At 42.7% G+C, this 17758-nt stretch overlaps 1 protein-coding gene across 1 annotated transcript in view; it reads left to right on the top strand.

Annotated features, from left to right (window-relative positions):
- The window catches only part of ABCD3 (ATP binding cassette subfamily D member 3), an 84578-nt gene that overhangs the window by 50607 nt on the left and 16213 nt on the right, over window positions 1–17758 (top strand). The window contains exons 5-11 of the mRNA XM_030572158.1: window positions 7502–7571; window positions 8731–8828; window positions 9055–9178; window positions 10869–10925; window positions 13478–13620; window positions 13985–14054; window positions 17630–17699. Coding sequence (XP_030428018.1) covers window positions 7502–7571; window positions 8731–8828; window positions 9055–9178; window positions 10869–10925; window positions 13478–13620; window positions 13985–14054; window positions 17630–17699 — 632 coding nt within the window. The remainder of the gene's footprint in view (window positions 1–7501; window positions 7572–8730; window positions 8829–9054; window positions 9179–10868; window positions 10926–13477; window positions 13621–13984; window positions 14055–17629; window positions 17700–17758) is intronic.

The following is a 17758-nucleotide window of genomic DNA, read 5'->3' as shown; positions in this document are numbered from 1 at the left end:
AGCTCCATGTGGCGAACCAACAGGCCCTTTTAAGCCGATACAGCTACAACACCTAGGAAGCTGTCGGCAAGTTTACCGAGTTGGTTCCCCAGGACTCACGTCAGGAGTTTTCAGCTCTGCTAGAGGAAGGGAAGAGGGTTGCCAGAACCACTCTGCAAGCTTCCTTAGATGCCGCCGATTCGGCAGCCAGAACGCTCGCCTCTGGCATAGCCATTCGTCGCATATCTTGGTTACAAGCGTCCAGCCTACCGCCTGAGCTACAATATACCATCCAAGACGTGCCATTCGACGGGCAAGGTCTATTCTCACAAAAGACAGACCCCAGACTACAGAGTCTGAAGTACAACCGGGTTATCATGCGTTCGCTGGGAATGCATACACCCCAGACTCAGAGACGGTCCTTCCGCTCACAACCTCAGCTCCCTTATCCCCCGCCTTGGCCAAGACAGGATCTTGCCCGGCGATGAGGCCGCACGACCCGCAGACGTCAGTCTGGACCTCAAGGGGGCAACAATTCCGGTCCCACGAAACCACCGCCGGGACCCAAAGCAAACTTTTGAGGGTGCGCCTGAGAGCAGTGTACCAATTCCCTCCCCGGATCCTCTTCATTTTTACAACTGCCTCTTCCCGTTCCTCCCGGCGTGGTCCCAGCTGACCTCGGATCTTTGGGTTCTACGCACGGTGGAGCTTGGATACCGTCTTCAGTTTATTTCTACCCCCCTCCTCGTCCCTCTTCAAGGACTCCTCTCACGAGCAGCTCCTCATGCAAGAGGTTCGCAAGATCCTCTTGATCGGAGCTATAGAGGAGGTGCCAGAGGAGTTAAGGGGCAAGGGGGTTTATTCCCGGTATTTCTTAATCCCCAAGTCAAAAGGGGGCCTCCGGGCCATCCTGGACCTGTGAGGGCTGAACAAATTCATCAAAAAGTTCAAGTTCCACATGGTATCCTTAGGAACCATCATTCCTTCCCTGGATCCCGGAGATTGGTACGCCGCTCTTGACATGAAGGGTGCATATTTCCACATTGCAATTTATCCCCCGCACAGGAGGTATCTGCGCTTTGTGGTAAATCAGGGTCACTACCAGTTTACTGTCCTTCCCTTTGGTCTTTCCTCGGCCCCTCGGGTCTTCACCAAGTGTTTGGCGGTCGTCGCTGCTTCCCTGCGCCGTCATCGAATACACGTCTTCCCTTACCTCGACGACTGGCTTATCCGAGGGACTTCAGAGGCGCAGGTGCTCGGCCATGTCGCCTTCATCAGGGAGCTGTTAGTGAGTCTAGGCTTGATCATCAACTTGGACAAGTCCACTCTGGTGCCTACGCAGAGGATAGAATTTATCGGGGCAATGCTGGACTCCAACCTTGCGACAGCCAGTTTACCCCTGCACCGGATCCAAGCCATAGTCTCCCTTGTCGAAAGTCTGCAAAGCTTTCCAACCACTTCTGCTCGTACTTGCCTTGCTCTCCTGGGGCACATGGCTGCATGCACTTTCGTCACGAGGCATGCAAGACTGCGCATGCGCCCTCTGCAAACCTGGCTCGCGTCGGTCTATCGGCCAGGCAGGGACGCCATAGACACAATCCTGACAATTCCGCCGGATGTTCTAGGCTCCCTCGACTGGTGGAAGACGTCATCCCGAGTGTGTGCGGGCCTGCCGTTTCATCCTCCCCAGCCCTCCGTGTCCCTAACAACGGACGTGTCCTCGCTGGGCTGGGGTGCCCACCTAGGGCTCCTGCACACTCTGGTCACCGCGGGAACTGATGCTCCACATCAATGTGCGGGAGCTGAGAGCAGTCCGACTGGCATGCCAAGCTTTTCAGCCCCATCTACACGGCCGTTGTGTTGCGGTGTTCATGGACAACACAACAGCCATGTATTACATCAACAAGCAGGGCGGGACCCGGTCCTCCCCTCTGTGTCAGGAAGCAATACGCCTGTGGGACTTTTATATAGCCCACTCCATACATCTAGTGGCCTCCTTTCTCCCGGGGGGTACGGAATACCCTCGCAGATCACCTGAGCAGATCCTTCCTATCCCATGAATGGTCCATCCATTCGGACGTTCTCCATTCCATTTTCCGGATGTGGGGATTTCCCCACATAGACCTGTTTGCATCCAGAATGAACAGGAAATGCCAGGTGTTCTGCTTTCTGTAGGGTTGCTCCCCGGGCTCCCTGTCGGACGCGTTCCTGATCTCGTGGACGGGCCGCCTCTGTTACGCCTTCTCTCTTGTCCACCAAGTCCTGCTCAAACTCCGAAGGGACAGAGCTCGCCTCATCCTGATCGCTCCGGCTTGGCCGAGGCAGCCCTGATACACCATGCTGCTCGACCTGTCCCTGGCAGACCCAGTTCCCCTGCCGCTTTGGCCGGGCCTGATCACACAAGACTTCCGCAGGATGCACCATCCGGACCTGCAGTCCCTTCATCTGACTGCATGGCTCCTGTCTGGTTAAACCAGTCAGAGTTGCGCTGTTCCGCTGCAGTACAGCAGGTGTTGCTGGGTAGCAGGAAGCCCTCCACGCGCTCTACCTACCTCGCAAAATGGAAGCGCTTCTGCCACTGGTGTAACCAGCACGGCCATTCTCCACATTCTGCATTAGCCCCACTATCCTGGACTACGTGTGGTCTCTCAAACAGCAGGGGTTGGCGATCTCCTCTCTACGAGTACATCTGGTGGCTATATCCACCTTCCATGCGGGCGAAGCTGGCAGTTCTGTTTTTTCTCACCCTGTAGTTTCAAGATTCCTTAAGGGCTTGGAGCGACTATACCCACAGGTCAAACGGCCTACCGCTACCTGGGACCTGAACCTTGTCTTAACCAGGCTCATGGAGCCCCCTTTCGAGCCTTTGGCCACATGCTCGCTGCTGTACCTGTCCTGGAAAGTAGCTTTCCTAGTCGCTATCACCTCGGCTAGACGAGTCTCGGAGCTTCGTGCACTGACTGTGGATCCTCCATATACTGTGTTCCATAAGGACAAGGTACAGGTGCGACCGCACCCGGCATTCCTCCCTAAGGTCGTCTCCACCTTTCATGTTAACCAAGACATCTTCCTGCCAGTCTTTTGTCCAAAGCCGCATTCATCGTGACGAGAGCAACAACTCCATACCTTGGATGTCCGAAGGGCTCTCGCCTTCTACATCGAGAGGACCAAGCCCTTCCGACACTCACCTCAGCTATTTGTGGCGGTGGCGGAATGTATGAAGGGCATGGCAGTCTCCTCACAGCGTATTGCATCTTGGATTACATCGTGTATTCGGGCTTGCTATGACTTAGCTCATACACAGTCGGGCCATCTCACTGCCCATTCTACCCGGGCTCAAGCCTCATCTGCCGCGTTCCTGGCCCATGTTCCCATACAGGACATGTGCCGTGCGGCCATCTGGTCTTCCATCCATAAGTTTGCATCGCACTACGCATTGGTCCAACAGTCTAGAGACGATGCCGCCTTCGGCTCAGCGGTCTTACGTTCCGCAACGTCTCGCTCCGACCCCACCGGCTAGGTAAGGCTTGGGAATCACCTAATTGGAATGGATATGAGCAAGCACTCGAAGAAGAAAAGACGGTTACTCACCTTTGTAACTGTTCTTCGAGATGTGTTGCTCATATCCATTCCACACCCGCCCTCCTTCCCCACTGTCGGAGTAGCCGGCAAGAAGGAACTGAGGAGCGGATGGGCCAGTAGGGGTATATATCAGGCGCCATACTGGCGCCACTCCAGGGGGCGACCTGCCGGCCCACCGAGTGTTGCTAGGGAAAAAAGTCTTCGAACATGCACGCGGCGCGCACACACCTAATTGGAATGGATATGAGCAACACATCTTGAAGAACAACAGTTACAAAGGTGAGTAACCATCTTATTCGTGTGGAGCCCTGGGCCCTTTAAATCACTGCCTGAGCCCGGCTGCTGGAGCCCTGCCAGCAACAGGGCTCGGGTGGTGATTTAAAGGGTCAGAGGCTCTGGCTGCTGCGGGGAGCCCCAGGCCCTTTAAATCCCTGCCTGAGCCGCACTGCCAGAGCTCTGGCGGTGATGTAAAGGGCCCGTGGCTCCCCATGGCAGCTGCATCACCAATTCCTTTAAATCACCGCTGGGGAAGCTGGTCCAGTCTGGCATGGCGTACTGGCTCTTGCTGGTACACCGTACCATACTGAACCGGATGTAACGTGGTCTCACCTATAAGGCAGTGAGATTTTTTTTGGCTCCCGAGGACTGCGTTATAGCGGGGTAGAGGAATACTTAGATTTTCAGAAAGCCTTTGACAAGGTCCCTTACCAAAGGTTCTTACGTAAATTAAGTTGTCATGGGATGAGAGGGAAGATCCTTTTGTGGATTGAGAACTGGTTAAAAGACAGGGATCAAAGGGTAGGAATAAATGGTAAATTTTCAGAATGGAGGGGGTAACTAGTGGTGTTCCCAAGGGTCAGTCCTAGGACCAATCCTATTCAACTTATTCTTAAATGATCTGGAGAAAGGGGTAAACAGTGAGGTTGCAAAGTTTACAGATGATATTAAACTGCTCAAGAAAGTTAAGACCAAAGCAGACTAAGTGATTGGGCAACACAATGTCAAGTGAAATTTAATGTGGATAAATGTAAAGTAATGCACATTGGAAAAAATAACCCTAGCTATACATACAATATGATGGGGGCTAATTTAGCTACAAATAATCAGGAAAGAGATCTTGGAGTCATGGTGGATAGTTCTCTGAAGACGTCCACACAATGTGCAGCATAAAAGCAAACAGGATGTTAGGAATAATTTAAAAAGGCATAGAGAATAAGACGGAGAATGTCTTATTGCCCTTATATAAATCCATGGTACTCCCGCATCTTGAATACTGTGTACAGATGTGGTCTCATGTCAAAAAAGATATACTGGCATTAGAAAAGATTCAGAGAAGGGCAACTAAAATGATTAGGGGGTTGGAACGTGTGCCATATGAAAAGGAGATTAAAGAGGCTAAGACTTTTCAGCTTGGAAAAGAGGAGACTAAGGAGGGATATGATAGAGGTATATAAAATCTTGAGTAGGGTGGAGAAAATGAAAAAGGAAAAGTTTTTTACTTGTTCCCATAATATAAGAACTAGGGGCCACCTAATGAAATTAATGGGCAGCAGCTTTAAAACAAACAAAAGGAAGTTCTTCTTCACACAGCGCACAGTCAAACCTATGGATCTCTTTGCTTGAGGAGGTTGTGAAGGCTAGGACTGTAACAGGGTTTAAAAGAAAACTAGATAAATTCGTGGAGGTTAAGTCCATTAATGACTCTTAACCATTCATAAGGAATGGTGTCCCTAGTCTTTGTTTGTGAGAGGGTGGAGATGGATGGCAGGAAAGAGATCACTTGATCATTGCCTGTTAGGTTCACTCCCTCTGGGACACCTGGCATTGGCCACTGTCGGCAGACAGGATGCAGGGCTGGATGGATCATTGGTCTGATCCAATATGGCCGTACTTATGTTCCTAAGAAACAGTAGGGTGAGGAAGGACATGGGTATGCAACATGTTTGCAGTGTTGTAGCCATGTTTGTCCCAAGGAGAGAGAGAAGGTGGGTGAGTTGGTCCAATAAAAGATACTACCTCATCCACATTGCCTCTCTCAATACAACAACTTGCGTTTTGTTTAAGGATGTACACATCTTGTAGGTATTAAGGTTTTTTTATAGTTCTTATTATTACCTGGTGGTGCTTTATGGATCAGCTGAATCTTAAGGAGAGATTTAAATGAAGTGGGTTGCAGCTTGAAGAATAGGGGGCAGCGTGGAAAATGTGGACCTTAATGGTGATCCCACATGAAGCAGTAAGCTGAGCTACAGCTCTCCTTCCACTGATCACCCTATATTGATCACATTAAACTCATAGTTTTACCAGTATAACTTCATGTGTGGATGCTCTTAGTCTGGAATAAGAGTGACTTTATTTTGGTTTAGCTTAAACTCCTTGCAAAGCAACCTACGCTAAAAAAACAAAACAAAGGCACTCATACTGGAATAAGTGCCTCCATGCTGACAGTTATATCAGCATAACTATAGTGGTTTATATTCACAAATTAACTTATACCACTAAAACATTTCTGTATAGAAAAGCCCTCAGTATTCCCTTCGCATTTATGTGAAGGAGAGCTACAGCTCAGGTTGTAGAATTGTAGTTTTCCTAAGGCAGTGGTTCCCAAACTTGTTCCACCGCTTCTGCAGGGAAAGCCCCTGGCGGGCTGGGCCAGTTTGTGTACCTGCCGGATCCACAGGTTCGGCCGATTGCAGCTCCCAGCGGCTGCAATTTGCTGCTCCAGGCCAATGGGAGCTGCTGGAAGCAGCGGCTCAGCCTATGCCACTTCCAGCAGCTCCCATTGGCCTGGAGCAGGGAACTGCGGCCACTGGGAGCCGTGATGGTCCGAACCTACGGACGCGGCAGGTACACAAACCGGCCCGGCCTGCCAGGGTCTTTCCCCGCAGAAGCGGCGGAACAGGTTTGGGAACCACTGTCCTAAGGTTTTACCAACAACCCCCAGCAAACCAAGATAAGTGAGGACCCAGTATTCTGGATATTTCAAGTGTTTTAAAGAGGAACATTAAAAAAAAAAAATTGAAGCTGATAACACCTTATAAGCAAATATGAAAGGGAAAAAGTAGTCCTCTTGTATTTTTTGTGTTTTGCTTTACAGTTATCTTTTATGTATAAGAGACTTTATACACTGAATAATTTCTAGCTGAGACATACAGATTTTTTAGGTGCTAAATATAGTTCTAAAATGCCATGAATTTTTTATGAAATCTGGAACACTTTACTTGGTATGTGTATAAGCTTAAAGAATTATTTTTGTCTTGGCTAATTTCTAGTCCAGACCATAAACAACTTGGAGCCATGGTCCCAATCCCTTCTCTCTTTGCCTCCCCCTGCATTTTAATGGATTGGCGGCAGATGGCCCTACTCAATCTCCTTACACCATGTTCTGATATGGTTGCAAGTACTCATTCTCTTTTCCTGTCCATTTGTTTTCTCACTTCTCATCTTCTCTGTTGTTTTTTCTTTGTTTCTCTTCTGTGTATTCCCCCCCTCCCCTTTCTTATTCCTCTTTTTTTTCTACATACTTTTTGCTAACTTAACTTTTCCACCTTGCACCTTCCTGTCCTCCTCTCACCTCACCCGTGAAGGCTGTATGCTGCTGTGGTGAGTAGTGTCCATTTGTTACCCAAGGTTACTAAGTGCCATGGGAGCAGGGAAGAGTATATGAGGCCTCCTTCTGTAGCCTCTTATGTTAGGGGCCGCAACAAGAACAAGAGGAGAGAAGGCAGGTGGCTTTCAGTGAGCCACCTTCCACTTTACCTGAAGATGAAGTTGACACAGTCGGTACTACAGTTTTCCACAGTGATCCTTTCTTATACCCCGTTACCCCTGCCCTCCTGAACTAGTCAGGGCCACCCACTTGCCCTCCCCTTGGGAAACACTGGTGTGTGTAGTACTTGATTTCTTTCACAACTAACACGTAGCATATGGTTGTTTGCAGTGCTATCATTGGTCGAAGCAGAAAAGATTTCAAGAAGTACTTGTTCAACTTCATCGCTGCCATGCCTGCTGTAAGTGCTTTTTTTTCCTTGCCATCTTTTTGTTAGAAGTGATTTAAAATATAAATTCAGAAATCATGAAGAGATTCCAAATGAATTTGTCAGAACTTTTAGAAGTAAACTGTTTGTTTTTAAAATGGGTGGTTTCATTTCACTTTCTGGCTGTAAGAAGTAGGGAAATATTTGAGTGGAGGTTTCACTATTGGATGCCTATTGATTCAGCAGAATTGACTTACTCTTTTAGACTGCTAGGTTTGTCTGTTAGCACTGATGAGTAATTTAAAAATCCCTGTTGCCAATTGACTAAAGTAAGCTGTCAAGGCTTGTGATGAGGTAACTACTTAAATAGTTAGTTTTGTTTTTGAAGCAGATTCAAAATAAAGGTAAGATTTTTCACATTAACCATCTTTCAAAACATATACAGTGTTTTTAACATGCAGGTTTTTTCTCAAGTGACTTACACCCTGTTCATATAGGAATTCTAAAACGAAGTGTTCTGGAAATAAACCCAGCACTTTAAGGGGAATAATTCTCACCAGTTAAAGAAAAATGCAACCAAATTTTAAAATAGGCCAGAAATATATAATAGGTCAGAAATGATATCATTTTAAAGGTGGGGCTTGGGGCTGAGACGATAAATTCATTTTAAAACTGATTGGAGTTAAATGTTTGGTTAAAGCAGCAAAGACTCCTGTAGCATCTTATAGACTAACAGATATATTGGAGCATGAGCTTTCGTGGGTGAATACCCACTTCATCAGATGCATGGTATTTGGTTGTAACAGAGTTCTGAGCTATATCTATTGACCCAATAAGACCAGTTTTAACTTTTATCAGTACTATAGTATTTATTGTTAGTACTCATTTGATAATCCAAAGATTTTTAAAATTGATAGAGAAATATTAGTCCATGATACCTGCAAATAATTATGCACTTGCTTGACTTTAAGTATGTGAATAGTGTCACTGACTTAAATGAGACTACTCTGATGTTTTAGAAATTTGCAAGATCTGGATCTAGTTAATTTAAATCAATTTGTGTACAAAGTCTGACTTGGTAAAATTGTGTTTTGTACTTTCACCAATTTAAGCAAGCAATTTGCATGATACATTTAATCCAACTGTGTTTTATTTGTTTGTATTAACTTGTATTACTATTATTTATTCCTAGATCTCCCTGGTAAATAATTTTTTGAAGTATGGGCTAAATGAACTTAAACTTTGTTTCCGAGTAAGACTCACCAAATACCTCTATGAGGAATATTTACAGTAAGTCATAACTTTTCTAATGCTTAAAATGTTAAAAGTGTGGTATAATGTATCAACTGTAAAATAAATCCAAGTAAATATCAAGTAAGAGATGGGATTGTTTGTGGATTTTATAAATTTTCTGAAGTGGCTTTCAGCTACTCATTTAATACCACTTGAATCATTGATTCGTTTTAGGTAAAACGTAACAAGTTTTTCTATGATTGTTTTGTTGTTAATGTTTTAGGGCTTATACGTATTACAAAATGGGAAATCTGGACAACAGAATAGCTAATCCAGATCAACTGCTCACACAGGATGTGGAAAAATTCTGTAACAGTGTAGTGGACCTCTACTCAAACCTTAGTAAGGTAAGTTCCTTTAATAAAACTTTAATCTTTTGTTAATACTGGTCATTCGGGATCATTGAACACTGTGCAAACATTTACAAGAGTCAAGGAATACAAATAGCATTGAATAAATGTATGGGTGATAAATCTTGTCAGAGTTTAGGAAGATCACTTTCATTTATGAATTATTGTATAGTATTGAGTCCACTTTGTATTTAGTGAGTTCATTTCAGTCAGAGTTATGTGAAGGAAAATATTTTTTCCTTACACAGTTGTCTTTTTTCTTCATTTGTGATTTTTTTTTTTCCCCTTCCATGCTGCTTCCACAAACAGTAATTTTTCCTTTGGTTTTCTTTTAATATTCACCATTTGAGAAGGTTGCAAGAGCAGAGTCTTTTGTCAATTATTTAGTTTTCAAGGGAAAGAAAATTCTCATTCTTATTTGTCTTTTCTCTTTGATTTTAATATGAGAGTGGTTTGTGTTTCAGGGGTGGGGAGAGGTGGGATGAATAAGGAAATGCCCTCTTTACTAAATGGTTCCAGGTGTGTTTCCTAACTTTGGAGTAGGGAAGCAAAAGTGCCTATCCTGAAGGCAGTTTTGTAATTTAGTGGAGGAGTTTTTGTTATCAAAGTAGCTGTAAGTTGTTTCTATGTGCAGAAGTAATTGGGTGGGTAAGTGAGCAGAGCTAGCAGGTTTAAAAATACTTCTTAGAATGACTTTCTGTCCTTGAAATTACTCCTGCATGGAAGCGTGGTCAGACAGTGCTAGATCTGTTGTGAATATAAATCTAATGTTTCGCAATTTTATAAGAGTAGCATCTAGTCTGGCATGTTTCATTAGGACTTGGTTGGCTAAAGCAAAAGACTTTCACAAAATCGAACATCAACAGAAAAATGTCTATGAAACAGATATTTTTCTTTAAAGGAACCAGTTTAATTTTATAGAAGAATATTCCCTTGCAATATTTCAGTCCAAATATTAGAAATTGACTATAGATTAAAATGAAATATTCATGTATCTGGAGTTATACAATAGGTCAGTAGTCTCCAAACTTTTTACACCCAAGATCACTTTTTGAATTTAAGGGTAACCCAGGATCTGCTCCACTCCCTCCATCCCCCTGTCATCTCTCTGTCACTTGCTCTTGCCTACCCCTCATTCACTTTCACTGGACTGGGGCAGGGGGTTGGGGTCAGGAAGGGGTGCAGGTTTTGGGCTGGGACCAAGGGGTTTGCAGTGAGGGAGAGGGCTCCAGGCTGAGCCTGGTGTCATCCTGGCCTTCAAAGTTGAATGTCCCTTGTGCCATATGCATGGCCAGCCGTATGCTGTCACTCCTCCTTCCAGTCCATCCCCACTCTGCATGATTGTTTTTAGAAAGGGTAGGATTTAGCCCTGTGTTGTTCAGTTAAACAAAATTGAGAAGTATAATTTTTTTAAAGCTTGTTAATGTACTCTGCAGACTGTTTGAAAATTAGTATTAAGCACGTGATGCCATTTTCAGTTGCTGAGCAAAATACATAGCCTAAATTATCAGGCTCTCTGGAATGTTGCTTTTTGTTTAAGCATTTTGTTTAATTATGGAATGTATATTTTTATAAATGTGTTAACTGTAGTATGTACCAGATTAATATGCTACAAAATCTGATTATTTGACTGTTTATATCCATGTTTTCTTCTGTGTCTTCTAATATTAACTTTTTTCTGTTGCAGCCATTTTTGGATATAGTTTTGTATATCTTCAAGCTGACAAATGCAATAGGAGCTCAGGTAAAAAATCTATTAAAATTTTTTTTTTTTACTATGCTTGAAATAAACAAACCCTTCAGTGTTTTGGCTATTTTATCCATTTGAGGATTGATGAAAATCATAGACTCAGTTACTTTTAAATATATTGTATTCTTTCAAAAAAATGGGCACCTGTTTTCATACTAGTTATGAAGTGCGATAAAAGCTCACTATTTTGAAGCAAACAAAATAAAAAAACTGATATGTGAGAATTTGGAGACTTTCAGGAGAATAGCTGACTTCTAGAAAGATCTGCAGGTTCTTAGTTTCCTTTCATCAGTTGCACAAAAGGCTCATTTTGTGCAGTACCTTTTCTGGCTGGATTATGCTTTGTACCACGGTTGTTAACACTCTGCAAAAGCATCTTTCCTATCTCTAGAAAGCCTACTACACTAAAGGGGAGCTGTTTGTTGCACAGAGTTGGGATGGAGGACAGAAATGAGTGAAGCAACATCTTAGGCTTAATATAAAATTTAAAAGAATCAGTACAAGCTCTTTTTAAATTATTTGCTTTATCTTCTTGGGGGAAAAAAGTCCTTATACAGACCAGTTGTTTTCTATCTAATTCTTGCTTCATTACTATTTACTAATCTTACTTCTGTTCATGAGTTGTAGAAAGATAAAAGCAGTTATACTTTACAGTGGGACCCTAATTTTCTTTCAGGGAGTATTCCTTCAGCATACATCACACTTTCTTTTCCCCTGGATAAATGTTGCTTACTGATTTCCCATAATTTCACATTGAAGACTGCACCAGAGAATTCGTAGTAGGGTCTCTGTCTATGCACCTTAAAAGGGAGGAATGTATAGGATTATCTTAAAAACTACAGGTGACCTGAATAATTATTAAACTTCAGAATTGTAGAACATGTGATAGCCTCAAGTTTCTAGTAAGAGAGTTTCTTCTCTGAGATAGCACCTTTATTTCTCTGTAATTTGAATAGCAAATGATATCATTTTGGATTCCACTATGCAACGGTTTTCAGTGTTGCCTTGTTAACTGGGAATGCTATGTACTGTACTTTTGCTATAGGAAGGAAATAGAAGTTTTTTCTTTGTTTAGGGTAACTGCTTTAGTGGTGCTAAAGTTGTAGTAAACCTAAAAATAAAAATGTGTCAAAATAGTAAAATTAGTATTTTCCAATCCTGTTACTGGTCTAAAAGCCAAATCTTACAAACTTTATACATTAACAAAAATGTTCAGTTTCCAGCAGCAAGTAACCAGTGTGTGCATTGTCAGGTTTGGAATAAGGGTAAGCAAGATAGTTAAGTGGCAAATCTTTCGACTAATTGTGGCAAAACTGTGGCCAGTGTTAACATAAAATTTATTTCAAAATAAACCAAATTAATTCTTGCTGTTTTCAGATGGTTACATAACATAGTAAGTCTGTGTTCATGCTGCATTAACTCTAAAGTAACTGCAAGAAAAGAAATTTGATTTTAGAATAAAAAAAACCAAAACGTCCATATGTGTGTGATATGGAACTCTGAAAGTTTAACATGTTACATAAGCACCTATTAAAATGTCCGGGTTCTAGCTTTGAATTGAAATCAGATTTTAATCCTTCATCATTATGATGGCATGACTTATACTATTTTTTCAAAGATTTTGAAGTTATAAATTATTGCTAAAAGAAATGCTTATCCTTTTTGGCTGAGTGAAGCAAGGTCCAACACTTGATGGCATTTATCTGCAATGCCATAACTTTGGAATGCTGTGTCCAATCACTTACAAAATTCCACAGAATGTTGTAGAAATCTATGGCAAAATTGGAATTGGTGCAAATTGGAATATTAGGCCCCCAAACTAATCTCTCTGCCACCTGTGGCTGCTGCCTACATACATCAGAGCAGCAGCTGCTTATCTTGCTGTATGAGAACAGTGTGTGAAATCTAGATTGCACCAGAAATAAGAGATCTTTATAGGGAAGGATTATAGGATGGGAATCAGAGACCTGAGGACGGGTGGGGGAATAACTGCGGGGGGAAGGGGTGTGCGAGCAGGGAGATGGAATGGGGATCCAGTTAGGAGATGGGGCAAGAATGTGAGGGTAGGGGGGCAGCAGCAGGGACTGGAGAGATAGAGCAGTGGTGGTGGAGGGGGAGGAAGCAGGGACTCAGAGAGGAGTGGAGTGCTGGTGGTAGTGGGGGAAACAGGCACCTGGAGGGCAGTGGACTTGGTGATCATAGGGGGAAGTGCTCCCCCTAACACACACACACGGGAGGGTGGGGGACAGAAGCAGGGATCTGGAGAAGTGAAAGCAGGGAGGAAGTGGGGGAGGAAATGAGCATCAGGAATAGGGCGGAGCAGACACAGAGCCCCTGCCATGGAGGAGGAGTGGGAGACAGTGGTATAGTGAGTAAGGGGACAGGAGTTCCTGAAATAGAGGGGCCGGGGAGGGTGGCACACGAGGAGCTTGGTGGCAGGAAGAATAGAGGGGTGCAAGGAGCCTCTGGTGGGTCGAGTGTGCTTGACCTGCAGAAATTACAAGTGTGCAGCCCCTTAGTCTTATCTTTTTCTTTAATATTCACAGGGTCCAGCTACCATGATGGCCTACTTGATAGTTTCAGGCTTTTTCCTTACGCATCTGAGGAGGCCCATTGGCAAGATGACGATTACTGAACAAAAATATGAAGGGGAGTACAGATTTGTCAATTCCCGGCTCATTACAAACAGGTATGGATTTATTTGTTGACTAACTGTAAATGAAATCTTTGTAGTATTGCAAGGTACTTATTCAAGTAAAATCTAAAACTTAGAGAATTAATTTTGAGGAAAATGTTTATATTTCTGTTTGGACTAATTATTTAATAACTCCCATATCCATTATTTACTCATTTTAAAAGACAAACTGTAGTTGAGATACTATAAACCTCTGTCCTACAGTTGTCTTGTGGTAATATTATGAACTCATCTTTGGTGAAAAGGTAATTAAAATAATGTCTTTGGTTGGAGCTTTATTTTTATAGCTAACTTTTTCAGGCTGATCGCTCTGCAAGGATTGTCTACATTAAAAATAAATTCTTTTTTTTTTTTTTAGTGAAGAAATTGCTTTTTATAATGGGAATTTAAGGGAAAAACAGACGATTCACAAAACCTTTCATAAACTGGTAAGAGCATAAAATACTTGATTGTAGCTTAAATGCTAAATTTTCCCTTAACCAAATTCTAAGGAATATTGTTATGGTGGTTCATAATGCTGAATTTGTGCTAGTCTTTTTGTTTTTGCCTCAATCCTTCCTTCAGTTCAAAACTGTATTATGAGGGGGAGAAATCTTACTGCAAACAGTCTGGCACACATGCATCAAATTGATCATAGCTTCTTAAGGTATGTCTGCATAGGGGTAAAAGACCGAGTTGTGGGGCTAAATATTGCTGTGTAGACATTCAGGCTTAGGTTGGAGCCCGAGTTCTGGGACCCTGTGAGGGTGGAGGCTAATGACCAAGCTTGAACGTGCACACAGTGATTTTTTTCAGCCCCAGAGCCTAAATTATGTGACCCAGGCCAGCAGTTGGTTTTGAATTCCTGTGTAGACATACCCTTAGAAATTTAACTCTAAATTTCCTGGATTTCTAATGAGTTTTGTTAAACTCTGAACTTCTTAAAAGGTGGTGGCGGCAGCGGTGGTGGTCATCCTTCAATTTCGAAGATAACCATTACATCGCTGATTGATTTAGTTTCTGTAATCACATGAGTGATTGATCAGGCCTATTTGAGCTTTGAACAGTCTGTGGCACACTGAACAAGAGATGCCACTATGGGTTACTTGATTAACAACGGACATGCCGCTGTTGTGAGATTTACACTGCTGGTGCTTCTGCTCTGCCTCAGTAGTTCTCCTCTGCTTATAGACTGTAGCTCCAGTATAGATGACACTTTGCCAGGTGGAACGATCCATTAGCAAGATCTTCCCATAATTCTGGTTCAATGTTGAAACACCTCAAGGATAACTAGAGGGAGTCTTTTGAAACATTTCTTCTGGCCTCCCTGAGAGAGCTTTCTCTCCTTTAGCTCACCATAAAAGATCTTTTTTGGCAGTCACTCATCTGGCATTCTGGTGACTTGGCCTGCCCATCTTACCCGTGACTTCATCAACAGAGTGTAGATGCTTGGAATGTCTGCCCACATGACAACCTTATTATCTGGAACCTTGTCTTGTCATCTTATCTTGATTAGTTTCCTCAGACAACCCACATGAAAGTGATTCGGCTTCATAGCATGGCATCTATACACCATCCAGGTTTCTCATGCATACATCAAAACTGGCAACACAATGGCTTTGTAGGCCTTCAGTTTTGTTTGTTGATTAATGCTTCTGTGCTCCCACGCATTTGTATGTAGTCTGCCAAAGGTGACACTTGCTTTGACAGTTATGGTATTGGTTTCATCATTGATGTGAACTGCACGTGACCATGTACAGCTGAGGTAGGTGAACTTGTCCACTGCCTAGAGGATTTGACCATTCACTGTGATAATAGGCTCTACATAATGCTTTCATGGTGCAGGTTGGTACATCACTTCTGTCTTCTTGATATTGATTGTTACACCAAAATTGTCACAAGCTGAAGAAAAATAGTCCATACCCTGCTGCATGTCAGGCTCAGATTTGGCATTCAGGGATCAATCATCAGCAAACAGACGGTCACGAACAGTCACTTCCTGTACACTGGTCTTTGCCTGTAGTCTCCTCAGATTGAAAAGCTTGCCATCAGTCTGATATCTTATGCCAATCCCGCTATCACAGTCATGAAAGGCATCTGTAAGCATGGCAGAAAACAGTCAATTGCCTCCTCACTAATAGATGATTGTTGATTGAGGATATTGTTAAAATGTTCTGCACACCTTTTCAGTATCTTTTCTTTGACAATGAGCAGTGTGGTGCCAACATTGGAGATGTTCCTGATGCCCTCGGCCCATAGATTGTCCTCAGAGTATCATAGAAGTTCTTCATATCATTTGTGTCTGCATAGGATTAAATCTCATCTGCCTTGTTGCTCAGCCATGAGTTTTACATTTGCATTATACAGTCCTCTTGATGTTTTTAATCCTGGTGTAGATGTACCCTTAGAAATGCAACTCTAAATTTCCTGGATTTCTAATGTTTTATTAAACTCTAAACTTCTTGAAAGGTAATGTTCATTGAAACTACTGATACGTGCCAGCACTTTAGAGGGGTGTGTGTGTGTGTGTGTGTGTGTAATTTACTACTTAAATTAGCTTTAGCACACAGTATGTAAACCTGCAAGAGTGCTACTAGCCAAGTGAGTGATAATTTCACTAATTAGACAAGGTGAGTGAGGTATTATTTTTTTATTGGGCCAACTTCTGTTGGTGAGAAAGAGACAAACTTTAAAGCAACACAGAGCTCTTCAGGTCCTGTAAAAGATATTACCCCACCCACTTTGTGTCTCTAACATCCTGGGACCAATATAGTTATAATTACACTGCATTCTCACTAGTGTCATACAGAAGATGGCAGATTTTGGAGCAGTCTTGAGGAATGTGCTATTTGGACCCTAATGAAAAGATGACACGTACTAACCTCTGTAGTAGCCCCTGTTAGTAAATTGAGTGACTTCAATGCCAGTCTTGAGAGAGAGCATGTATCTCCTAGTCCATAAAGAATTATAGTTGGTGTATTCAGCAAAGGAATACGATCAGGTGGGAAATATGAAGGAAGAAATGAAAGCTATGGACTTTAATTGGCCCTACAGAAATGCATGAGGGGCCCACACACTGGCAAAAGTATATAATTTAATTGTTTCCCCAAAATTATTGATTAGGCCCTTATCTCCTATCTTGATTACACACTCTCTCTCTCTCTCTCTCTCTCACACCCACCCCCACCCCCACCCTTTGGACCTTTTTGACACCTGTCTTACCTCACTTGGGCCCATTAAAAAAACTGCCACTACGACTCTTTCTAGCCTGTCGTTCTGACTATGAGAACAACTCCCAGTCTTTTAATTCATTCACTAATTTTCTTTCCCATAACACCAAAATTCAGAGTTCATGTCCTCATCTTAAAGGTTTTTCAACTCTTGTTCCATTACTTATCCACTTTTGTTTTTTGCTGCCTTTTCCATCTTCGTTCTGCCAGTGACATAAGATTTTAATATCTCTGTCCACTTCTCCTGTAAACATCTCCACACTTTTTTCCATACTTCCTTGTAAGTGGCACATCCTTCTTGAATTAGTCTGTGAAACTATTAGCCTTTTCATCGAATGCGTCCTCCAGATCCACTTCTGTTGTGACACCTCCAAAAAGGTGAACCAGTTATTGCTAGATATTTTTAGCAGTTAGGATTAGCTGATTTTATTTAATATTTTTTCATTTTCTGATTATTTGAAACTATAGCTGACCTATCTAACAATGACCTTTATTTCACTACCAGGTCCTTTCTTTCCATCACTTGCAAACTTTCCTCTCATTTACTGTTCAGTTGTTTGTGTTCTTTTAGATTACATCGTAAGCACTTGCTGGTAGGGACTTTATCTATCTGGGTTTGCTCAGTGCCTAACACAATTAGGTCACAATCTTTTTTGGGGCCTTCATGCTTTACTGCAAAATAAATCCTTTTTTCCAATTAAATTTGCTTCTGTATTGTAATTGCAGGGTGCATGGCAAATATTTGTGTATGCTACATATTTTCACATTTATTGTTTTTGTTTTTTCCCCCTCAGGTGGAACATTTGCATAATTTCATCTTGTTTCGGTTTTCTATGGGATTCATAGATACTATCATTGCCAAATGTAAGTGTTTTCCCAATGCTAGTGGACTGCTATTGATACTACAAGTGGTATTACAAATA

Source organism: Gopherus evgoodei, chromosome 8 (genome assembly GCF_007399415.2).
Source record: "Gopherus evgoodei ecotype Sinaloan lineage chromosome 8, rGopEvg1_v1.p, whole genome shotgun sequence".
Lineage (NCBI taxonomy): Eukaryota > Metazoa > Chordata > Testudines > Testudinidae > Gopherus > Gopherus evgoodei.
The sequence above is the reverse complement of the archived record's forward strand: the minus strand, read 5'-3'. Positions and strand labels throughout refer to the sequence as shown.